The sequence below is a fragment of the Amphichorda felina genome (assembly GCF_050947745.1).
Source record: "Amphichorda felina strain 45539 chromosome Unknown scaffold_8, whole genome shotgun sequence".
In the NCBI taxonomy this organism is placed as follows: domain Eukaryota; kingdom Fungi; phylum Ascomycota; class Sordariomycetes; order Hypocreales; family Bionectriaceae; genus Amphichorda; species Amphichorda felina.
The window spans coordinates 128,726-153,558 of NW_028145042.1; the positions used below are offsets into that span (position 1 = coordinate 128,726).

The 24,833-nt window shown below is 54.6% G+C and overlaps 4 protein-coding genes across 4 annotated transcripts; 1 reads left to right on the forward strand and 3 right to left on the reverse strand.

Annotated features, from left to right (window-relative positions):
- Nucleotides 1-99: 99 nt before the first annotated feature.
- Nucleotides 100-1,413, reverse strand: DCN1 (NEDD8 ligase DCN1; the record flags this gene model as incomplete). The annotated part of the gene is made up of 4 exons (XM_083197092.1): nucleotides 100-541; nucleotides 590-767; nucleotides 820-899; nucleotides 1,367-1,413. 4 exons carry the CDS (start codon nucleotides 1,411-1,413, stop codon nucleotides 100-102), a joined length of 747 nt encoding a protein of 248 aa, XP_083046560.1.
- A 1,124-nt stretch (nucleotides 1,414-2,537) lies between these two features.
- Nucleotides 2,538-4,706, forward strand: DPB11 (protein kinase activating protein DPB11; the record flags this gene model as incomplete). Its single annotated transcript, XM_083197093.1, has 1 exon — nucleotides 2,538-4,706. One exon carries the CDS (start codon nucleotides 2,538-2,540, stop codon nucleotides 4,704-4,706), a length of 2,169 nt encoding a protein of 722 aa, XP_083046561.1.
- A 609-nt stretch (nucleotides 4,707-5,315) lies between these two features.
- Nucleotides 5,316-8,324, reverse strand: ACO1O0_007726 (DUF3716 domain-containing protein; the record flags this gene model as incomplete). Its single annotated transcript, XM_083197094.1, has 1 exon — nucleotides 5,316-8,324. One exon carries the CDS (start codon nucleotides 8,322-8,324, stop codon nucleotides 5,316-5,318), a length of 3,009 nt encoding a protein of 1,002 aa, XP_083046562.1.
- A 3,678-nt stretch (nucleotides 8,325-12,002) lies between these two features.
- On the reverse strand, nucleotides 12,003-13,065 carry CHS7 (chitin synthase chaperone-like protein Chs7; the record flags this gene model as incomplete). The annotated part of the gene is made up of 2 exons (XM_083197095.1): nucleotides 12,003-12,194; nucleotides 12,253-13,065. 2 exons carry the CDS (start codon nucleotides 13,063-13,065, stop codon nucleotides 12,003-12,005), a joined length of 1,005 nt encoding a protein of 334 aa, XP_083046563.1.
- Nucleotides 13,066-24,833: the final 11,768 nt, after the last annotated feature.

Sequence of the window (24,833 nt, forward strand, 5' to 3'; positions counted from 1 at the left end):
TATTTTCTACAGTCTCATAAATCATTTGCGCCACAAGACGTTCATCCCTAAGAGAATCCCGCCCTGCCTTCTGCCTCTGGCTGGCTCTTCCACGAGCTCTTAGTCCTCGGCGTCCACATCCATCGACTCCGACTTGCCAATACCCTGCCCCTTGCACCACTCGACAAAATCGTCAATGACACTCGGCCAGGCCCCATCCTCACTCCAGAACGACAAGGTCTCGTCCTGGGAACTCTTGAAAGCAAACTCGAGAGCCATGTTCCACATGTCTCTGTTCACAGATCGTGTCCACTTTTCGTCGAGGAACTTCTTCCATAGCTCCAGCCAGTCGTGTTTCTTGCTCTTCCATTCCCATCCTGGCTTCGTGAACAGCATCTCCCAGTATACCACGGCGGTCTCGAGACCCAAGGCCTTCTGGTCCCTTTCTCGTCCTGCCAAGAAGGTGTGTTTATACACCTTTTTAAAGAGGGACCTATCGGTCGATAATCGGGAGACCAGTTGTCGCACATACGCCGCCTGAGCCTGGATTGTAGCATCGCAACTGTTCCGAGTAAGCAAAGCCCGTCTCCTCTAGTAAAGATGATCCTACCGCGCGGCCTTCCATCCCTCCACAAAACCTGAACGCGTAATCTCGCCCACACTGGGGGCTTGGACGAGCTCCATAACCACAAGGAGTTCCACGTTCTCCAAGCTCACTTCGAGCTTCTCCTCAAGATAGCTCATTGTTGAATCGAGTTCCATCTTATCCTTTTCATCGTTCTTGACATCTACGCCGCATGTAAGGGAAGGTTAGCAAAGGAGACTGGGGAAACGCCATACCTCGCAAGGACTCGAAAAGAGTGTTTAGTTTAGGTTCTAAAGGGTCTCGCTTCGCCTCGATGCCACCGGTAGAATAATACCTAGTAGTCTGAGTTAGCATCGGTAACAAGTCTGGTCCTAACTTTGAAAATATCTTCATTCCCTTATTGCCAAATCTGGGAGGGGGCCCTTCTACGTAAGGGCTTGGGGGAAACGGTTAGACTATCCGACGTGGATATATGTGGGGAATTAATGCACTCATTCACTTGTGGCTCAATGAAGCCTTGCGCAGTATGAAATCGGGCCAAACTGTTCGGTGCCAGAAGTGTGGCAATCAAGGATTCCCGCTGCCTTCGGCGATGGTAGTCCACACTGTGGATGAGCTCTGAGGCTTGAGCTCAAGTTTGACACGGCTCAGGCCTTCTCTCGGGTCGAAAGAAACTCGACAAGTGACACCGAGAGGGCAAAACATCCCCGGAGAGTGGGTTTAGGAGTAAATCTATCCTCAGCCGGGGATACGATGCCACCTTTTCCAAGACAACCAGAGACCTTGGCAACTAGACCTTACACAATCTTCTTGGTGTCCTTGGATCGAGTTGCAACGCCAGACTCCATGAAAACAATGCGAAGCAACTATGCTTTCCCTTGAGCCACAAATAGCAGAACCCTTAGGGTAGCTGGAGAAAGATGATCCAGGCCATGGGTGTTGATGGTGCGTCCAAACAGAAAGCTAAGGTTTCACTTACGACTCGACAGCCTCATTAAGTCTATACCCAGACGCTCTTAGAAACTAAAATGCCATGTTAGCCATATGTGCAAACAAATCTCGTAGTGTCTACGTCTATGCAGGCGATCACGGGGCCTCATAGTCGAAACGCGAAGGCAACAATGGGCGAGATGGCGGGGGAGGGGCAGACCACTATCGGTTGTTCGCACATACCTTGTTTGCGGTCCTCTCCGACGCCCCCGTGGCCTCCAGGAAGTCCGTGATGAGTGACTTAATCTGCGAAGAAGAAGGTGGCATGGTCGGATGCGTGATGTGGTAGTTTTGCGCGAGCTGGCTTGGTGTTGAGAAGTGTGAAGGCGCTGAGTTCAATTCACCCAGTTTGAGATGAAGCCCGACCTGCGAGGCGTTGCCAGTGCGGGTAGGAGCCTCGGGCACTGTGAATATTGCCTACAAAGTTGTGGTCCAGATCCACAGTAACTTACCTGGTAGTTACCTTGGTCTCTGAAAACACAGTGTGAAGACAGCCAGTTTTCACTGGAGCCAACATGACGTTATCGTTTGATGCCCTTCAAAGTTCTGAGTGAACGCGCTGCGTTTCGCGACGCGTCTGAGCCAGCATCACATCCTTACGCACTTTCATCCGCAAGGACTCCTCCACATACCACATAGAGTCCGTGAAACCGTCCCATGCCATGGCGAAATGGCATCTCCTACTGGATTGGACGACGACCATTTCTCGGTAGACTCTGCTGAACCCTTCAAGGGCATCGTCGTCTGTTGCACGAGCATCCCTCCCGAAACCACAGTCCGCCCCCATGCTGGCACCCCTCCCCAGCCTCCAGGAGCCAAACGCTGATCATAGTATTCGCAGACAGAGATTGCTCAAAAGGTTTCTGATCTGGGCGGCGTTCTCACGTACGACTTGACCCCAAGCGTGACGCACCTCATTATCGGCGACTATGACACCCGCAAATACCGCCATGTCGCCCGCGAGCGACCAGATATCCGCGCCATGGACGCTGCTTGGATAGACGCCGTGTTAAGGCTGTGGAAGAATGACGAGAAGATAGATTTCGTTGCGCTAGAAAAGGAACACCAGCTCAAACCGTTCGAGATACGGGGCTCGATGCAACAGACGCGAGAAGGAGACCCATCAGGAAGACAATCCCTCCTAATCTGCCTGACGGGCTTCGGATACCAGCGAGACGAGATTGCCGAGAAGATTATTGCGAACGGAGGCCGGCACACAGATGACCTCACGAGGCGATGCACCCATCTCGTCGTGAACAAACCAGAAGGCAAAAAGTTTACAGCGGCCAAGTCGTGGCACATACGAACAGTGTCACTTGACTGGCTCGACAAGAGTGCGGCGAGGGGCATGATCCTCGATGAGGATAAATTTGACCCTTTACTTCCTCCGGAAGAGCAGGGCGTTGGGGCCTGGGTCCAAAAGGATCCTCGAAGGCAGTCGCTCGGCAAGCGGACAAGGTCCTCTACATCAGGTGGGACTGGGGAGGGAACAAGGAAGCTTCGCAAGACGGCCAGCATGAAGCTGAACTCTCAGAGGAGTAACCTTTGGGGCGATATTCTGGGACGGTCCGACTCGAGGGAATACTCTTTTGCTAAAGACAACGAACCCGAAGAGCCAACGCGGAAAGCTCCCCTAAAGGATGAGCGAGGCGAGCTCGCGCGTCCATCTGAGCATGCTGAGGAGGGAATCTTTACCGGCTGCGTCTTCTATATCCACGGCTTCAGCGACCAGCGCACCTCTGTGCTCGCCCAGACCATCAGGGGACTTGGCGGCCAGATCTCGTCAACCCTCTACGAAGCAGCAAACACAAAAACCACCAACCGTTTCCTCATCGTCCCTCAGAATTCGCAGCCCGATGCTCATCCTCAAATATCACATGAAAATCTCCATGTCGTTACGGAATTCTACGTGGAAAAGTGCCTCCACAATCGCAGATTCTTCGCTCCTGGCGACCATCACGCTCTCGGCCGGCCGTTTCCCCTATTTCCAATCCCTGGCTTTGGCGAGCTGACCATCTGCATCGCTGCCTTCACCGGTATCGAACTAAGTCAGGTGGCCAGGAGCATTGCGCAGCTCGGCGGAAAGTTCGAGGAGCAGTTTCGGAGGGGGACGAGCGTTCTTGTATGCAAGTCACTGGAATCCATGCGCAAAGAGAAGCTACGCGCCGCGTTGACATGGGGCGTACCCGTCGTCTCGGCAGACTGGCTCTGGGAGTGCATTTCTACTGGGTACAATGTTCCTGTCGACAACTTCATCTTCCCAGAGCTCAAGGATCGGATCCAGAAGCGGACAACTTCCACAGAGGGGCCTCCAGAAAAGAAGTCCGACACACGGCACATCCAACGCACACACTCAGAACCTGTACCGAAACATGCCAATCGACCTGTAGCAAAACCCTCCCCTGCCGCTGGTGTTGATCCCACGGCCTTCGATCACGACTCCCCAGAGAAGCAGCAGGCCAACACGCGGAGCAAGAAGCAGTCAATTCCTCATGAAGACTCAACCCTGTCTGCCGACTTTAACACCGCACGAACCCATCCAGCCCCGACCAAATTTGACCCTCCCCTGACCGAGCTCTCCTCGGCATCCCTCAACAAGTCCCCATCGCCCCCTAAACCCGCATCCTTGGTTCTCCCACACCTACCACGAACAACATCAGACCGGACACCAGACAAAGCACCTGAGGAGACAGACGCACAAGAGGAGGAAGAAACCGAGGAGTCAAAACGCCGCGCCGCCAAGGTTGCAGAGCGCCAGGCCCTCACCTCCAGACTCACCACTCTCCTCGACTCGACCGCCGCCCCCGCTGTCATCGGTAACGAGGACAATCCCCAACAACCCGCCCCGCGCCCACGCAGACGACAGATCCTCGGCCGTGCCATCAGCAACGTCTCTGCGGGGAGCAGTGCATCAGCCTCCGCCACTGCTTCTACCAACACAGATCAGCAGCATGGCGAGGCGGAGTCGCACCAGCAACAGGACCCTCCGCCGCAGACGCAAATCGAGTACTACGACCCGGAGGCGCAGGACCACAAGGCAGCGTTGATGGAGCGGATGATGGGCGGTACTGGGGAGGTGAGCAGGACAGCGAGGGTAAGCAGTAAAGTGCCTGCGAACGTGGTTGGCGGTCGGTCACTACGGAAACGATGACGATAATGATAGTAAAATCCTTCACGTTGGAGTTATAGCATCACTAGATGTAGATATTTATACATCGGGCCTATCTGGATAAACCAAATGTACTTTGAACACCAAAGCATTAGCATTCGTTCACCAAGAGATGTGTGATTGTAGAAGGTTAGAATCCAGTTTCATTCGCTAACCTAGCTCCTGTTCAGCCATGGCCCATAGGATAGGTAAGCATTCTTCCTGGGAAGATGACGACCATAGTCTGACTTCTAATCGTAACGATCAATAGAAAAACTAAAGCAAAAAAGTTATTACAGTAAATACATATATATTTCCTCCTAAAACGCCTTGGTGGTCTAAATAACCCCTTTCCTGCGTTGGGTATCGAGTGGTGACAAAGAAAAGGTCCAAAGCCCAGATATGTACAACCCCCATGAAGAGAAAAGATGAGAAAGCCATGAAAAGATTAGCTTTTGAGAGAGTGTGGCGTAGGAGAACCGTGTTCCTTTGGTTGGTATATCCCATATTCAATTCTAGTGTTGCAAGTCCCCAAATTGTGCAGCACCATAATCCAGCCCAAGTCTTTCTTCTCCAGGATGGAAGAGCCCCATGTCAGAGGAAGGGAGTCGATCAGTACGACGCCGCGGCAGCAGTCACGGCAGCAGGCTCTGATTCACGACCCGACCGCTGCTCTGACTGGAACTCGTCCCAACGGCTGAGTGTACCCGGCGGCAGCTCCTGTAGGGTCACCCGCAGGGCATCACAGAAGCCTAGAAACCGCCTGAGCGTACGCGATCGTTTGAATTCCGCCATCAGGTCGCCGCGCTTCCGCCAGCTCACAACAGAGGCCGCTGAATCTCGATCAGGCGACACGTGGATATTCACACGGTTCGTAGCCATGTCGTATCCTACCTCGGCTACCTCATCCAGGCGAAGACTAAAGTCAAAGGGCTCCTTAAGCGACCCCCAATGGATAGGGTTCGTGTTCTGGAGAACACGATGCTGCAGCTTGCGCTGGTCCGGTAACCAACTCCAGTACTGGGTGTCTTGGGTCGAACTGGCATGTAGGCGGGACTGGACTTGGAGCAGTCGGAAATCTTCTCTGCGCAGAGGCTCCTCGAGGACGGAATCCCTATCCGAATAGTCAGGAAGCTCGGTACCAGTCACCGGTGGCAGCTCCATCTCCATCTTAGGCCTCTTAGCCAGCTGAGATCTCGCCGCCAGAAATGGGCCCTCGTCGTGGATAATCATCTGGTTTCCCAGTGGCGACTCCACATACGAATGTTCTCTTGGGGTGCCAATCAGCGAGATCTGGCTCTTCCTCTTCTTGGGCTTCGGCGTACCTCCATTCGCACTACCTAGGCTGGCTCGACCACCTTGTGCACCTCCCTTGGTCTGCCCAGAAGGACGCCCGATATTTTTGAACCCATGCTTGTGTCGCAGCGCCGTCAGCTTCGGGTCGTGGTAGAAGTCGTGTACCGTTTTTGGCAGGTTGAAATTTTTCTCGCCGTCGGCATTCTGCTCCGTCATGATCTCATGCAGTCGATGGCGCATCCAGTCCACAGGTGCAATGTCGAGGTTAAACTTGGACAGCTCGGACAAGGTCTCGCAGAGGCGAAATAGTGTGTCGTACGATGTGATGCCACCTTTGGAGGAGTGCATGTACTTCTTGGCGAGGAGCTGGTAGGGGCTGATCTGGGTCTCTTCGTCAAGGAACTCGAGGATCTTGGTGCCACGGTTAACCTGCCGCCCTATCTGGTACTTAGATGAACCCGTTTTCTCCTGCCGCGCCTCGGCGTCGATTGCAGCCTGGTGTTTCTGGCGCCAGCGCTCCCGCGCATCCAAGATCTCGACCCGCACATCCTTCCACTCAGGGTCCCAGTACGGGTGACCTGGGTGGATCTTAGTGACAGGGACGCCCACCATGCATTCCGGGTAGGTGTAGATGTTGCCGTCGTGACGGAGGATGAGGTTCTCTCTAGTGATCTCGGTGAGGGGTTGTTCGGGCTTCTCATCCAGGGGTTGCGGTGAGTGCTCCACGGAGCGGGTTGTGGGCGTGAGCATCTCTTGGGATGGCGGCCTACTGCGCTGGTTTGCTGGTGTAAAGCCACCCGTGACAGCATAGTTCATGGGTTCGCGCGGGGCATTGACGGGAAGCGGCTGTCGTAACCGCGTATCCGACAACGGCGGCGGTGGGGGCACGACGTGATTCATCAAGATATCCCTATCGGTAGGCCCCTGAGGCCTTCTCAATACCCCCATGGGCGGCTTGGTCGGAGTGGGTTGTTCGGCGTGCAAAGCTCGCCACTGGGCGGACTGAGCTGCTGCTGCCTCGGCCGCCATGGCCCGCCTCGCTAGAGCTTCCTCCTCTCGAAGTGCCATCTCCCGGCGTGCGTCCTCGAACTGCCTTCTTTCGAACTCGCGCTGCCTCTGCACACGGAGTTCTTCCTCACGTGCTCTCTCCGCCCGCTCACGCTCCTCACGCTCCTCACGTTCCAGGCGTTCCTGACGTTCCTGGAGTTCCTGGCGTTCCTGGCGTTCCTGGCGTTCCTGGCGTTCCCGGCGTTCCTGGCGTTCCTGGCGTTCCTGGCGTTCCTGGCGCTCCTGGCGCTCCTGACGCTCCCGGCGATCCCGGCGCTCCTGCTCCTGACGCTCCCTCTCCTCGCGTTCACGGGCTTCACGTTCACGGGCTTCGCGCTCCTGCTCCTCTCGTTCCCGTACCAATCTTTCCGCAGCTTCAACATCGATTGTCTCTCCAGACGCACCGTGGCAGCCCTGACGGTTCCACTCGCAGTTCCCACACTTCTGCAGAAGATCGCCTCCGACAATAATGCAATTCTCGAATGCGCCCTGATTCTTGTCGCATGACAGGCATCGCTTCGATTGCACTGCACCAATGGCCTGGATCATGCAGGACAGCCACTTGACACCCTTGGCCTCGGAACGGTCGTAGATGGTGGCGAGGTGCTCCTCATTGAAACGGCGACCACGACGAATCTTGACGGGCCGCTGTATCGGCAGCTTCAAGACAGCCTCTACCCACTGGTTCCATGGCTCGATACGCTGTACGGGACCAATAACGTTCCCGTCCGCGTCAACAACATCCACAAGCGTCTCACTCTCCTCAGCAGGTGTCGGCGCGTCCTTCGTGGCGCCATTCGTTGGCCGCTCAACGCCCTCCATGGGCTCGGAAGGCGTGTGATAGCCATTGGCACCTGGTTCTGCGTCGGGTAACGGTGGATCGCCTCGCTTCTTGCGAAAGAAGTTTGTCATGGTTTTCGCCTGATGCTCCCAATGGTCCACCTGGGCAGCCTGCTGCCGGCGGTACTCCTCATCCAGGCTTGAAAGCTCGTCCGACTTGGACTCGCATCGCGCCCCCACGGCTCCTAGCTCCTCCTCCACTTTTGCCAGCTCTCTAGCGAGGCGAAGCTGTGTCTCATGAAGCGTGTTACGCTGGCCGGTTAAGCTGCTCAACGCGACACGCAGGTCGGTGCTGGCGGCCCGATACTCTTGCTCACGAGCAGCTCGCCATGCCTGCTGATCCTGCGTGAACTGGTCCCAGAACTTCTGCTCCGTCTCCTCCCACACTGCACGGTGCTCATCGGATGAGAGCGACTCAAATATGCCTTCGTCTTCCATCTTCTACCCCAGCTCAACAAAGGCTCGTATATTTGACTTTATATTCTAGTACGGCGTTAGTTCTATGAGAAGGATATAATGAATTCATAGGAGAGCAAAAATTACCGATGCTGTTCGTACAAGGCGCTGGTGGGGTGAATGCGTGAATCAAGAATTGCTTGCTTTTGATGTTGTGAATGTTCGCTTGGTTGGAGTTGAATGTAATGTTGGTGGTGATTTGGTCCCGCCTCTCGCGCTATCTCATTGAGGCTGTTTTTTGTCCCCCAAGACCATGGAAAGTCTCAGGTGAACGACAATGTGAATCGTATGACGGCAACCGCCACGCTGAGAGGAGGCGCGCAAACTCAGCCAGGTATATCCCGCGTAGAATTACAAGAACCGATCGCAGCGCCCTACGACGTGCAACCCATGGCACCAGAGTGGCTTCGCAGGGTCCCAGAGCTCGGTCTTGTCTTGCTGACAACACAAGCCACCGCGTTTGCGACGAGTCACGGCTTGGTTAGCAGAGTTCCAGACGCCGGTGGGCTCTGGAGGACTATCGGATGTGTGTTTACAGGTGCGTCGCGCAAAAGTGTGCAAGAAGGTGAAGGGAAGGAGTATGTGTATGGCTGGTAAGAGAAATCGACATATGCGGCTGAACGGATTAGACAAGGTCTGCGCAGCTGGGGGGGGTTCGAATAGTCCGAGGTGCAGACGGGAGCCAAGAGAAAAAAGCTCAGCAGGGGGCCAGGACGGATAAGAATTGAAAACGAGGGAAGGAACCCGTATGGATCTGGGTAGGTGGTACCTACCATAAGGTCGGAGCAAGTCGCGTACGAAGTAGGTACTGCAGACCACCAGGCGCAGTGATAGTACCTGGAGGTGATGTAAGGCACTTTAGCGAGCAGGCAGGTACTACTGCCACACTAGCCACGCAAGGTACTTGATCAGGTATGGGGAGCGTATTCATAGGAGGGTAGGCTAGGCGTCAGACTGGCCATGCATGCCAGGGTTACCATAAAAAAAAAACCCGCCTACGGACACTACTAGTCCCAGGAAGTGCGACGCACGGTCCCACTAGTCGCGAATTAAGCTGTGACGAAAACGGCCATTTGGCCATTGGGACCATCAGAACATTGAAGCACAGCGCAAGCAAACGCCCAACTTGGAAGTATTCGTACTCTTCGTAGCGGACCAAAAGCAGGGTAAGCCTCGGGCCCAGACGGGACAATAGGCCGCGCCCGGGTACATACATATTATTAATAGTACGTACTCGTATAGGTGTCCAGGCGGCAGGGCTGGACCCCGCGACTGCTCGAGAAAATGACAGTTGACAATAGTACAGGTCGCCAACGAGTGCGACACCGCCCTTGATTGCTCCGTACTCGTACGAGTACAGGCCGTGCACGGCAGAAAGCGAGTAGCCTCGATATTACGTACCTACCTACCTACCTACGTACTAGTAGCTGAGCAATAGTTTTAGCCGCTGTGCCCCGGTCAGCTCAGCCGATCCAGGGTGCGACCATGGCCATCAAAGCATGACCAACTTAGTATAGGATACGCACTGCAGACAATCCACCGCAGATTAATAAAGTAAGTAACGTGGCAATCCGAATGGTGGCAAACCTCGCTTGAGTTGGTCCGTGGCACCATAATGCGCCGAGCGTCACCTTCTCCGTTGACAAAAAGTCCTGTTAATCGTCACCAAAGCAGTTCGGAGAGACATAGGTACGTGTAGAGTGCGAAACAAATTGGCGTTAATACTACTTCGTACGTCGTACTCCGTGTAGTATCAGATATGCATGTTTCGTCAGGGAGACCCCCACCATGCGTCCCAGTACTAGTACTACCATGACCGATAGTACTACCCTGATTCGATGCCATGGATAATATACATGTGCCCCTAATAAAAAGGGTGCTTTACGAACGGCAAATCCCGTGGGCGCCTGAATGCTTGTTATTCGTAATAGTAGTACATACCAGCCAAGTAATGGGCAAAGTACTTACTCATACCTTACTCACCTAACAAGTTGTTGGTCCGACCGTGCACTATTGGCGCCATCTCGATTTCAAATTTCCCCCAGGCCGCGTGCAGCAGCGCATAGTCCAACACCCTCGATTTGCCTCGACCCCCTATCACCTCCACTCCATCCACATCGGCTAATACGTACTAGTATAGGTACTAGTATTATATAGTATGTAGTAATAGTTTATATATGTACCTTATGATTGTCCAACGGGCCTTTCCCTTCCCATCCGAGAGGCACAGCATGAACGATCCGTACGATCCGTGCTAGTACACTAGTATTCGCCAACTTCGCTTATGCTTATTCACCCCCGTGCGTCTTATCAGGAAGGACGCGACATCCTATTTCCAGCAGATATGCAACCGTATTCCCGGGACCAGCTGCGCCTCGCATACTCTCCCCAAGTCCTCGCAGCTACATATTTGCAAATTGGAGCTTACGGACTAGGGCGCAGTAGGCGCTCTAGTCTCCAACCAGGTAGTATCCTATTCCCCACTCGCATCATAAGCCAAGACGTCAGCGCTGTCCCACAATAGAAATAAGACCGCGAACCGCTCCCGACAACTTGGTCCCTCTGGCACACGCAGGCAGCTGAGGAAAGGCCGGACCGCAGCGACCGCCTTCCGGAGGGAACCTCCCGAACATGAGACAAGTTCTCGCACACAATGGACCCCAATGCCTACCAACAACAAGAGAGACAGAGATGCCCCTTGACGGCCTGCTTGCCCATCTGAGACGCCCCCAAGCTATGGCTTTTGAAAGGATACACAGGCGGTGTACGGATATTACACGCGCCCTTTTCCTCCATGCTCTCCTTCCATAAGTTCCTAATCTATCTGCCTAACGAGTACCTAGTGCTCGCAGCCGTCATCAAGAACTATAGTAGGTAGGTACCTCCCTAGTAATACTAGCACATACCTGCTAGTATAGACTCACTCTGACTCACTCCACTAGCCGGAAATAACCTACCAGGTACCTTCCATGCCTCCTATGGCTTTTCCCGAGGTGCGCTCTAGAATCATGTCGTTAAGAATCATGTTTGGCCGGCCATTACCCATCTTGGAAGGCTGTGGCTTATCGTTCAATTTCCCAGTCAAATGGCCCAACTCGCGGTTCTCGCTTAAAAAGAAAAACCGAGAGTCCTGGTGTTGTTCGTTGACCCTGGTCGTCATAGCGGAGCCCATGCCCGATGCAGTAAAGGGTACGCTTGACGGATCAACTAGACATCCTACCCACACACAGGAGTCTATTTGCGTATTCCTTTGTTCCTTCACGTTATGTTACGTTTTTCTAATAGGATGGTATATATATAGTATAATTCCATGCCTCCTCGCAGCTATTCAGGTTATTAATGGGAAGGTGGCCCAGAGGATTCTGACCATGATTACACATGCTCCGCCGTCCCTGAGACCACGTCGCCTTCTTTTGCCCTTGGTCCAGATTGCAAGCGATGCACATCCTCCCTATATCAAATGGTGGAGAATCGGGGAAAAGACGAAAACAGAAAACGCCGTGCAATATGCCGTCTCGCAACCGCCGGTCATTGCAGAAGCACAATGTCCCATCGAGCCCAATCAGCACGATAAAAAGAAGCCACGCAATAAACCCATGTACGCCCGCCCAATCTGTGTCCCCGATAGTCATGCCGTGTATATATATGCTCCCCAACCGCTCAGTACTTTGTCGAGAACCGCGCCGTCGTGGGCGAGTAGGGGCCGTCATAGGCGCTCGTGTGGACGTACGGGTCTTCCATGTACACCGTCGCACGGCGCTCTTCCTCGGGTAGAAGCTCCTTAACCTCCCAGTTGTTCATCCTCGTGCCGACCGAGAATTCGAGATCCTCCTTAGTGATCGAGTCCCAGTACTGTGGCAAAGCGTTAGTTCCTGCAACAGTGCACAGGTAAGCGAGACGGAAAACGTACCTTGTATACCATCATCACAGCAAGCAGATTGCACACCGTGGCAATGAGCAAGCCGTCAAAGTAGTGGCTCACAGCCGTGCAGATACGTGAGCTGAAGGCGTAGAGGATGACCTGGCCAACGACAAAGAAGAAGATTCCAAAGGCAATATCACCGAGCGGCCAGCGGTCGTGCAGCGTCCGCGTCACTAGCAGAATCTGCATACCGACGTAGACAAAGAGCTGGACAGCGTTCAGCAGGTAGAGGACGACAAACATGCCAACCGTGTTGGTCGGGCTCAGGCCCACGGCCGACTTGAAGGTGGCGAGCGAGACGAGAAACGTGATGGCAAACGCAACTAGCGAGCATGCCCGTAGCAGCCACACCGACAGGGGCGTCCCGTCCTCATAAAGCTGGAAGCCCACAAAGCCGTTGATGAAAAGAGCCGTAACGACGGCGCTGCTCAGCCCATTCTGCACCGCTGCAAAGTACGGGAAGGGTGCACTGCCCGGAGGCGCGACGCCTGCGTCAACGACGAGCGAGATAAAGGTTAGGAGCATGTAGAGGTAGAAGAAGGTAAGGATCTCCTTGCGGCCCACGGCGGTGAACTTGGAGCGGACGTGGAGGATCATGATGATGGTCATAACGAGGGCGACAATGTGCAGTACGGAGGCGGCGCCCTCGAAGATGATAGTGTTGGCGAGCTCGATGTTGCGAGCGAAGCAGTCGGCATCGATGCCCACGCGGCCTGAGGACGAGAGCACTGGGCCCAACGAGGCACACATGGGGAGCGGTGCATTCTCGCAGATGGAGGTGAAGTCGCCGAAGCCCGACATGATGGGCGATGTCGAGCCGGTCGACGAAGCCGCGTCGTGTGCAGCGGGGTGGTGACTCGGTTCGAGATATGCCGCTGGGTTCGTTCCAAGAGTCGGGCGAGGTCAGCGACAATCGAGGGCTCTGTCGTCGGGGCGGTCGTCGGGACCGTTGTCGTCGTCGACTTGGTCTTCGATTCGGTCTCTACGACGCGTCACGCGAAGTTGAGAGGGCCCGAGGCAGCTGGAACGGTTGAGGGCTGAACTCAAAAGGCTGGAATGCTGGTGAAACTCCACACCGTGTCTGGGGGGCTTAAGGGGTCACGGCCGAATGAAAAGGGAATTCGCCTGCAGAATGGGAAACCACCGTTGAACAAAAGAGGCCAGAGCGATGCAGCGAGAGGATGCTATGCCGTATAGTCAAGCGACGGATGATGATCAAAACAAGCGAGTGTGAGGCAGGACGTTGGCCATGGAGAGTCGGGATCCCCGCTACAGGCTGGTGTGCGTCGGGTGAGGAGTCGGCTGTGGTGCAGCAGCAGTGGTGGTGGTGGTAGTGCGTTGCCGTGGAAAAGGGAGAGGCCCAGCATGGCAGGCTGGCATCAGCTGGGTGTGGAGGCGGGCGAAAATCCATCCAGGCCCAGCCCAGTGCTGCGGCTGCTGCCCAGCTGTCCTTCCACAATCCCTGTCGGTCGTATTTTCCCGTCAGATAAGCTGACAAAAACACCTGGGCAGCATCCTTGCTTTTTGGCCACGAGCCTTGTTCCGAATTGAGTCAAGGATCGAAGAAACAAAGGCCGCCTGTGAGGTTTGCAACAGTATTGGTTCCTCCCTTCAGCCATGAGTCTCAGCTACTACTCCGTTTGTGGAAAGCCAGCATGCATGGGTGCTACATACGTAGACACACTCGTACGACCACTCATTGTTTCGCCCGATACCTACAGGTGATTAGTACAAATACGTTAATAGATTGGCATTCACAGACAAGTCGAATACGGCAATTAAGCGCCTGAGTGCTTGACAAGCAAACACGAGGCCCCCTGCGCGATGGTACGTAGCGCCAAGATACAACGCTCCACTGGAACACGAGCATAACCAAGCCACTCCACTCGTTTAATACTTAAAATCGCATCACCACCATGGCAGTTCATGTACGAGTACGGATTAATGGCAATTTCAATAATCTCTGTTGCGGGGCCTGAAACCTCCTGGTTTAGCCAACGCCGTCGTCATTGCTGATGGCGCATTCTATCAGTCCACCAGGACCTAGGCCCGTATATGCTTAAGCCATGTCTATCTGGATCTCTTGTGTAGTAATGACGATCCCTCGACATGTTCTGAGCCTTTCGCCATTCCCATAACTGTGCGCAACTCCATTTCGCCTTTTCCCTCGTTTGAAAAAAAAAACAGAGGGACAAACTCCGGGACTGCCTGTGTGCGCTCTCTTGCGCTATAGAAACGCTGTACCGAAAGCCTGCCACGACTCCAGAAACAAAGCAGGCAGAAAAGACCTTGATTATGCCAACGCCCCAACCGATGCCAGCCATGCGATGCAGTGCAGAAATTCTAAACTAATTGTAATCGAACAAGAACAAATCTAAAAAGCAGAGTAAAGAGATGGGGCAGACTGTGCCCCAGGGCATCCCGCACCTGTGCGTATGCGTTCTGAGATGCCCTGCAGGTTTACAGCTTCGTCACACAGAAGAATCCTTCTACCACCTCTAGGCGGGATAGTGTCCTTGCGGTGCGCCTTGCGATTGTAGTTGTGGAGGCTGCGTTCGGTTGAAGACCATGAATTCGGGGACCACCCCAGTCCTGACGTCGTGCCGTCGTCCCAGGGGCTGGTAGTGCATCTGTGTAGGTTGTATAGGTACCGACAAGTGATACTGATCCAGAGATGCCGATGGGGGCGGGTAGAGGAGAGTGTTGACGTGCCGGATAGGCCTGTATGGGCTGTTCCGTTGTTGCAGGTAGAAGCTTGGCGAGTTCGAAATCGGTGTATGATAACCAGAACCTGCTCCAAATTGGTCCGGCATCGGTGACGCCGCGAACGGGGCGAGGCTTCCCGGGCTGCGATTCTTGGCCCCATTCCCATATCCCATCGGTGCGTGGCTGGGTAGCGTCGCCGCAAGGCCTGGTTGGTGCAGTGCAGGCGCCGGTGTCGAGGTCGCGACACTCTGTTGCGGGGGAATACTAACCGGTCCCTGCTGGTATACGGTAGACATTGCGCGCATCCCCGGCTGCAACGGTGGAAGTGAAACTTGACTCGCAGCTGGAGCTCCCACACCCTGTGCGTAGCTACCTTGTGAGTATGGAGCTGGCTGTGGGAGACTCTGTGGTTGTTGGTTTGTAGCAAGAGTAAGTGGCGGAGCGGGTTGCTGGTTAGGCTGGGATTGAGGGCCCATGGGCGTTACAGCGGACGGAGGAATCCGCGATAATGGCACAAAGCGCTTAGCCGGATGATCGGCCTGGTCCTCCTCGCAGCTCCGCTTACGAGTTGGGCCGAGATTCATAGTCGGCTTCGCGGCCAGGGGTGATAGTGCGTTCGCCTGGTACGCCGGCCAGTTCTGCGAGCGACCCGACGTCGGGGAGAGATTGGTCGTGATCGTGGGCGTAGTCGGGCCCATTTCCGGTAGGGCGGGAGCGCTTGTGTTTGTCGGCGAGACCATAGGTGAGTTGATCATGTTGTTCATCGGTGAGGGCATGTGGATTGGCGACATTGGGAGGCGCAGAGCCCGCTCATAGTAGTCGTGGAAACATCCCAACTTCTCCAGCCATGCATCCCATTCCTGCTTCGACGCAAGAAGATTATACCGCATATTACTCAGGAACTCTACCTCCATGACGTGGATTTCCTTGACCGCAAACGAGGACACCTCCGCCCAAGTCTTGTTCGTGTACGTGTTGTCATCCAAAACTTTCTGCGCGTCAGTATCAAACTATTTCCAGTAGTCTGTGTGACCTACACTTGTTTCCCAGCATCAGGGCAACAACTAGTAACCTATACTCGCTTCCAGCACGGCCCTTGACTTGCGGGGAAGCCATTTTTAGGCGGTAGATGAAGAGTAATGCCAGCAGAATAACATTTTGTGTCACCTGAGTCGTTGAGAGGATACTGAGGACCCATTTTCGAAACTGGTCGTGCGGTCGTGCCAAAGCCGGCAGTCGAATGATAGGCGCCGTCGGCGGTCTCGATCGAATCGTTTCGGCTTGTTTGAGCTCGTCGGCTGACTCGAACCAAAAAAGACATGTCATCTACTTCCGTTAGCAGGTATTATACCATAGGCTCTGGCATCGGAACACACCTGAGCCGCAAAATCGGCGAGGTTCCCGCCATTGGGGCTTATGCACTGGGGGATCTCGAGGCTGTGGTAAATCAGTGTTTCTGATCCCTTCTTCGAAGGTTGGCTGGTCTGTGGCAGCGCGAGAGTTGCAGTCGAAGAAGGGCTCGGGGGGCGAGAGATCGTCTGCGAATTTGATACCAGCGTTGGGGCCCCAGAAAATGTGGTTTGCCTGGAGCGCCAGTTCGAGGACAGTGGGTGTTGTGAGAGGTGTGGTTGCTGTGTCGATGGTCTATAAATCTGCGCCTTGGCGTTGTCGGCCATGGCCGTCTTGGTCCGCCCAACCTGGGTGTGTGGTAGAGGATAACCGTGCATGGCATGGCTCTCATAGGCGGCCAGCGGCGCCTGGTAGGCCGTGCTCATAGCTTCGGTCGGCCGTGTCCTCACCCTAAAAACTTCTCGATCTCGGTGAGACTTTGGTAGAGAGATGAGGGCCAAAGATTAGAGACAATGACAGATCATCGAGCGGTGTCGAGGAGCTAGATGAGTTTTCGGCGGTCAAAAAAAGGATTTGAATGGGACGAGAGAGGCGACAGTGACAAGCCTAGCTCCCAGGCGGTGGATGAGTTTGAAAGACGGACGGGATGATGATCGTAAAGTAGAAGCTTGGTGCGATTTCGTGACCGCCAGACGAGGGGAATCCAAGCTCCAGGAAGTAACCAGACACCTAGGTGTTGTTTTAGGAGGGCGAAGGAAGCTCGAGGGCGGCCAAATTCCGTTGTGCGTGAACTGATGCTTTGAGGTATACTTCGAAGAGAGTCTCGGGAGTGTTCCAAATAAACTTTGATGTTCTCTTGACGGCAACAGAGCTGACCTGCAGTCGTGTTTGGCAGCTTAACGGCAAGCCAGAGCCATGACGAAGGAGGACTGCCCAGCCAAGCAACGAGAAGCTGCAGTCGGTATAATGTGTCGTGGAGCAACGGTGATGAGGCTCTGACGAAGGTAGGTCTAGCGGGTAGTAGCAGAGGAGCGCAAGAGGCACACTAAGCTGCGGCGTGTATCGATCGTTGGCAGTCGAGGAGGATCAATTGAACACAGAGAGAGAGGGGGGAGGCGATGGAGAGAAAAGATGAGGCGTATGAAGAATGGAAAAGTGGTAGAGAAAAGGGAGACCAGCCGCGAATCTGGTCCATATGTCATGTCGTGGTCCTGGCGTGGCACTGGGGTGGGTTGCAGGTTGAACCGCCGGCCACGGTGGGTGGTGGTGGTGGTGTTAGTGGAGGCACCACTGCTTGTTCTGGGCGGGCAACCTGGAAGGTGCAGGGTCCCCACTGCCTGCCCCCAGCTCCGGCTACCGCTGCTGATTGCTCGGTGACGGGTGAGGGAGGAGCAGGGCGTGGATGCCCATCCAACTGGCACTGGCACTTGCTGTTGGTGCAGGCGGCGATACGTATCTGGTCGAGGCTAGCGGTACAAGCTCACCAGGCCAAAACCAGGCCAAACCAGGCCAGCCCCAGAGGACCCAGACACCCGGCGCACGAGTACTCGTACACGGTACGAGCTGGAGTGCACCCACTCGCCCACTCACCCATTCACGCACCCACCGAAGCGGCGAAGCCAGGGAGCCCAGTAAGGTTCCGCAGCCGGGCAGCCCCAGCGGCGCTATGCTCGTACTCCCCCCGCCAGGCAACCTGCCCAGCAACCCACCAGCAAACACCAATCCTGGACGGTACGAGTTTCGCCCAGACACCGCTGACACTCAAACACGCCCGCCGCTGACACCCCCCGGAGGTTCCCAACTGAGTTCCAAGAAGACTTGCTTCCCTGCCGCCAGCCAACCTAGGGACTCGACCACCCAGAACACACACGGGTGGCGCCCTAGCAAGCCCACGCTCACGCCCCCTCTCTTGCTAGCAACCTTGGAAGTCCCTCCCTTCTCTTCCCCCTCTCAAACCCCCCAAACCGCCCCAGCTTGCACGGCCGAGAAGGTCATCCATGAAACGGGGCCTCCCCCTGCAGCGTGGCAGCGACAGCGCCAAACCCGACCCTTTCGTGACCTTCCATGACAGCTGAGAAGAGTCACGAGTGACTGCTCAACTGCTCCTCTTTTACGGTGCAGCGGCGTCACAAGCCGACGTGGGCTGCAGACGACAAGGTCAGAGGGAGCAAGTACTCCGTACAGGCTACAGACCTGCCCCGTTGCCATCCGGTACATGCACTTCCGCTCGCTCCAACGCCTTCACATTGGGACCGGCTCCACCACGATTCCTCGGTTGCCCCTTCAGGAACGTGGGCAGTGGGTGGAACAAATTGCAGAGAATTCGTGAAGCACCTACTGCTCTGTACAAGCATACTAGTAGTATGTACTACGAGTACGAAAAATATGATGCAGAGTTTCCCTGTTCGTGCTCCCATAACAGTACACGGCAGACGGAGGAGGCGCACATGAACCAGAGCCGACACCGAGCCATGTCCCTCGTCGGTTAAACATGTACTCGTACTCGTACTATGTAGAAAACGCTTTCAATGGGAAAGACTAAAATATGCCACGCCTCAGGTGGTGATAGGATCGTCAAGGAACCCATTACCATTTCGTACGAGACTGTCAAACTCAAAAAATCAAGCGGCAATCCGCGAACCAAAATAGGCGCCAAATTGATAAGTGGTTCCGCCGCTGTTCCGGGGCTCCCATGGTTGGGAAGTCCACTTGCCTGCACCTGGATCTAAACTAAGGCAAGTATCCGTAATGCTTTTATCAATTAATATTAACGGGCTCAGGGTCCTCTATACTCTAACGGATACTTCGTACAAGTTGTTGGAACACCCAAAATCTTTGCACCAGGCAAGATATCGAGGGTATTCGATAGTCTCAGATGGGACAATGGGTGACGCCGCCAAAGGGATCCTCGTCATGTTCTCGCTCTTTTCGTGTATCCAGAGTTCGCTTTCTCCGTCTTCGTCATCGACCCTGACAGTGAGGCGACGCAAGCCACGCTTCACTAGGCAGAACAGGCCTGTCAGCATCCAAAGATATTACCAATATTAGCCGGCCTCTGTCTCGTGTCGACATGTGTCCGTGCCGTGTTTCTAGTCATGGCGATCTCAACGGGGCCAAAGAGCGATGATGTTAGGAGACAAAAGAGTCGGCGAATGTGGTATCGATGTCCCCGCCCCTGTCTAGCTACCTAGGTAGGCCATGGTCCGAGCTAAAGTGGTTGCATATCCGCAGGGTGCTACAAAGTAGGATTACGGAGTACGCGAATCGCAACATTGTGTCGCCACTGGTCAGTCACTCCAGAAGCCAATATTAACTTGTATGGATTATTACTGCTATCACGCTTCACTCTGCCAACCCTCGAAGTTTACAGCTGCGCCGCGATCGGGCTTCCATCGTGCGTCCTGCCGTAAGCAGGCAGGCAGGAAAACCAAAGCCAGACGAGTCATCATCGTCATCATCATGGATGGAAAGTCTTTGGGTAGCCTTATTGAACGCCTCTCAAACTTGGACCAGAAGTGGGTTCGTGGAGCTTGGTGGGTGCCACCGTGCCAGTGATCAGACGAAGCCAACCCCCTGCAGTGGAGCTCAGAGGATTGCAATGTGCACTGTACGAGTACTACTATGTATGTAGGTACATAAGTAGTAGCACACCTCACAGTCCCTGCCTGGGCGCATGACTTTGCTGTTTGGGGAACCAGGCCGGCTGGTCGTCCCCCAATAGCATAATAGGTATCCGTATCATCACGGTAGCTGGTGAGAATGATGATTTCGGATTTCAGGGCGCCGCCAGTCACGAATCCGGCGACCACTTTGTTGCCAATAAGTTGGGCCAAGGCGCCTGCAATCATCTGTCAGTGGCTGCAGCAGGCAAATATCAGACTGCTTGGCCGAGTGGGCGCTGACATGCCCCAGAAACCGAGGAAATTTGAGGCATTTGGAGTACGTAACTTGGTGTTGAGTTGCCGAGAACTGGTGGCGGTTGAGAAATGGGAGGAGACGGATGATGCCCTCGGGATGTTGCAGGGTTCCCACCTTCCAAGTTCCAACTGGGAGTCGCTCTTGCCCTTCTCACCCAACTCCGTCTCCCGTCCCTCTCGCCTTCCAGGTTCTGGATGCCCGCCTTTGTGTCATGTGACGGCGATCTTCTCTTCCAGGTTGCATTTCCAGATTTCAATCCCTCCGGCCGCGATTCACCGTGACACGCTCCCCTCACACCAGGGTCCCCCCAACTCGACATCTCTGATATGTTGCCCCTTAGCAAATGATGGAGTACTGAACCACATCCAATTCTCGCCTTATGAGTACACCAACCCACACGAGTTTGGCTCCTGGGCCGTCGCCAAGTTTGTTCGACTGTTCTGGCGACGCTACGAATACGGTGCCACTTCTACTCATGGTCGACAGCCGACAGGGATGGATATGAGCAAATGTCACCACAGACCAACCTGAGCTTCGATGGGGACCATGTCACAGCCACCCACAGCCATGGTCAAGGACAGGCCGCTCCCTACCGCTACGCCTGAAGGACGGGAAGGGGTTCCTTTTTGCAGCACCACCGTGCCGCACAGCACCGCATCACAATTAACACCCCCAGTCTTACATGCTGTTGAGGCTGGGAAAGGTATGTGATCGCATGTTCAACGTATATCAATGCTTAGTACTACTCGTACGGACACTTCTTGTTATTAATGTTGCCCAGACACCGAACCCCAATACCCTCTAGCTGTTCCACCCGTTGCTTTCCCAGTGTCGATACTTTGCCAAATCCGTCCACACCATTGACCCGAAACACGACAGACTCTGCTGGAACTAATTAAGTGAAGCTGGATGTCGGTAACTTTGGTGCGCACACCGCACCTCCTTGTCGTGGAGAAAAGTCTTCCCCACCCTCGTGATTTCATCATGGACGCGAGCTCCTCACAGCTCAATCGTGCAGGTAACAGCAAGGTGCTCACGCGCAAGCTGCAGGTCTCTTTGGGTGCTACATACTAGTAGTACGACTCTCCAGGCAGACATGGACGCATGTGGTATTATTTCATCAGCATTCTATGCAAGTTGGCCACGGATGGGCACAACTACCCCAATCAGACCCCAAGAACGGATAGGTCGACTACTACCAACTTTGGCGGGGGTTGGCACTGTTGGAGGGCCAGTCACCTGGTTTTTAATGCTCGTCCAGCCACCCCATCCGTCCCGTTTCGATATCGACAGAGACTCAGCAATTTTCGCCTAATGTCAACACTCAGTGCATTCCAGCCTCCAGACCAACCTAGCCAACAAGTCCAGAGGACGCATCAGTAATAGGCGTTGCACAGTTAGTCAGTCCGGCTGTGGCGGCTTATGTCCCCCTCTTATTTAGGGCAGGTTGATGGTAACACCGTGGTTCCATCCATGTCCAAACAACTGAGCTTCGTCTTGGCGCCCTAGGGAGCCTGCATCATTCGTTCCAGGTTCACATCAGACTCATTTTTTGCAATCCCAATCCTCGGAGCCACGAGCCTGCCCCAGTCACCAAAAGCCATATTACATGCACGGCTTGGCAGGACTTGCACATCTAGAATCGAGTATCAGCCAATCGTGTTTGGCCATACAAGGCACTTTCCCGTCCTGGCCTTGCAACGACGTTGTTCCTTCGTACGAGTACGAGTCGGAACGTCCAAGGGTTTCTCGATATTACCTCGCGATCTTTTTGCCGCGCGATGTCTTTGCCGAATGATTGTCGTTGGCTAGCGGTTGGTTTTGGTGGCCTGCTGTGGGGATCACAATTGATAGTAGACCGATGAATGTACGAGTAGTGGCACCTCGCCGATGCTTCTTCCGAGGACATGGAGGTTGCGCGCGACAACAAAGCAGGCAAGACCAGAGTGTTGAGGCTTCCCGAGTCTAAGCCAAGAGGACATCTTTTTGCAGCGATCGTTTCACACTCAACCCGAGCCAGACAAGTTCATCCAACGGGCAAAAAGGCCTTGGAAGTTCGAAGCCCCCGGCCGGTTCATGGCATACCGAGCCGTACCTGAGCCCACAGTTATTAATACCCCTTGTAATAGTACCATGTGGGCGCCCACTACACATTACTACGGATAGTTCATCGCTAATGTTTGGGGCTTTTGGCCTCCCAAGTCTCGGCTCTGTTAAGTGCCCCAGCCCCGGCAACCTCGGACTTACCTTGGCTACGTATTGGGGTAGTGACCCAGATTATTAACGCTGCCCCGCCGACTGCCTGGTACCATTACACGATACAACTATACTACGAGTACATGATGTTCCGATGGAAGTCTGGGGCTTCACATTCCTGATTCCACAGGCAGGGCTGATTTCGGCCGACAGATATGCTACAGTATTAGGGCTTATTCTTCTCACATGGGACAGACCAACCAGAACAGATCGAACCTCAGGTTCTCTTGGCTCTCGCGAGGACCACGGCTTCGATCAAAGACAGCTGTTAGTGCATAACCTGGTCTACAAACTTAGTACATAGTAGTAGGAGCGAGTCAGATCTGGCCTGATTGGCCCACTGCAACATCCTTCATCTCCAGCAGGGGTGGGAGGCGGTTTGACGGTTCACCCGTTGGCGCTGTCGCCAGAACCAGGTGGCGAAGGTCCAATCATTGAATGACCATCAGTCCCGGGACTTTGTTCGTCTATGAGGACGAGTAAGGTCCGTTTACAATTCTTCCTGCCTAGTGCCTACGGATACAATTCCTTGCAGGCTCCAACAAACTGTGCGTTGCGCAAGAGAAGTTGGCTTTGCGCACCGCTGCCGAGCGGCGTGTAATTTGCCTCCGGTGAGTCTAGTCTTATTTATCCCAACCCCACAGCCCAGCCATCGACTCTTTGGTGCAGGAGGTTTGCGATACGAAACCGTGTCATTCTCCCTCATTCCTAAAGCATTCGAGGCTTGAACAGCCATGCTTTTGGCGGCGTTCCCATGCTTGTCGGAGTGGCAACCTGGACTGGGATCCGAAGTACTACGTACATGGCACAGGACTTTCTACGAGTAGGCTTCCGACTTCTCAGAGGCCACCATGCATCTGGCCCGGACGCAGCCAACCGACGAGGCAAGCGCCGAGGTTCGCTGTTGGCCTGTTAGTGCTCACTGCCCACGATACGAGGTAGGTTTTCACGTATTAGTATCTGCCGTCGTGAAACAGCCTAGCCAAGCGGCACGGCCATGTTCGTTATTGTTCCTTGGCCCTCCAGCGAGACGCTATCCGTGCGAAATTGCTAACCAAAGCCGGGCTGCAGGCCTATGGTTGTCTCGGTCAAAGCGACATCCGTCTGTCTTGGGAGATTTGCTTCTCTTCTGCCAAAGCACCGCCCGAACCAGTCGCCTGCCCGGGTCAGCTCACGTACGTACTCGTACGCTGATCTGCTACGAGTAGAACTAGACAAGGCTCGCGCCCTCATGGGCACTATAATTACGGAACAACTCGCCCGCCAGTGCCGCCCGTTTATCTTTCTTTGGGCAACCCCCAGATACTTCGTACATCCCTGCCGTCACACTCGATTATGGATCAGCTCTCTCAACGAGGATGGGGAGGCTGAGGAGGGATGAAAAGCCATGTCTTTGCTGGATTGATCCGTGTTCTCCTGCATCCCCCGGTTGCAAACGGACTCATCAAAATGGCACAGCTAACTCCATCGGGCACAACCACCCTCCACCATGGGTCGTCACTGCGTCAGCTATAGGTCCGACCCCCTACGCCACCAGAGGACACAATGACACTCTGACGACTCCATTGATCCGCAGTTCCGCAGTTCCGCGCATTGAATGCGCAGCACCCATCACCAAACGGCCATTATTATCGAGACAGTCGACCAGGCAAGACAGGGCTTGCTGCATTAAGCACTCCACCCGCTCAACTTCAACCAACAAAAGGGACTAAACACCGTTCCCCTACGGTATATCCGAGCTAATATGAGCCCATGTTGACGTACGTACATAGTACTCGCGTCCGAGAGTGCGAGTACGCGCGGACCTCCCTACCAACCCTTCCGAAGCTGCGATTTGCGAGTTGCTCCCAGTGGAAAGTTTGCCGTGCTGTTCTCAGCTCCTGAGGGTCGCCCAGTGGCGTTTGTTGGCTGGCTACGTACTACTATTAGTAGCTACTCTTGTTCTCCCTCCTCACAGCTGCTCACAGCACGTTCCCATCCCCCACCTTGGAACGCAAAGATGGGCGAGGACTGGCGAGCCTCTCTTTCGCGGCGCAGCCTATCCGTGTCACGCGACCGGATCAACTTGGAGCGACTGCAGACACAATTGCCGCAGCAGCTGGACTTGGAGAACGGCTGTATCGGCGTATTGGCGAGGCACGCAACACTTCTGCGATGCCGCCTGAACCGTATTGACCCACCACGCCGGTTCTGGGAGCAGGTTGCGTGATGCGGAGACCGAGGCAGCTCCGATGCGTATGGTCATGGTCGACTACTAAGGACGATATAACTTTCAGACGACAAGTGTCGGTTGGCCATCATCACATTGGTCTGATCAAGAGCATTCTTACCCCGGCAAG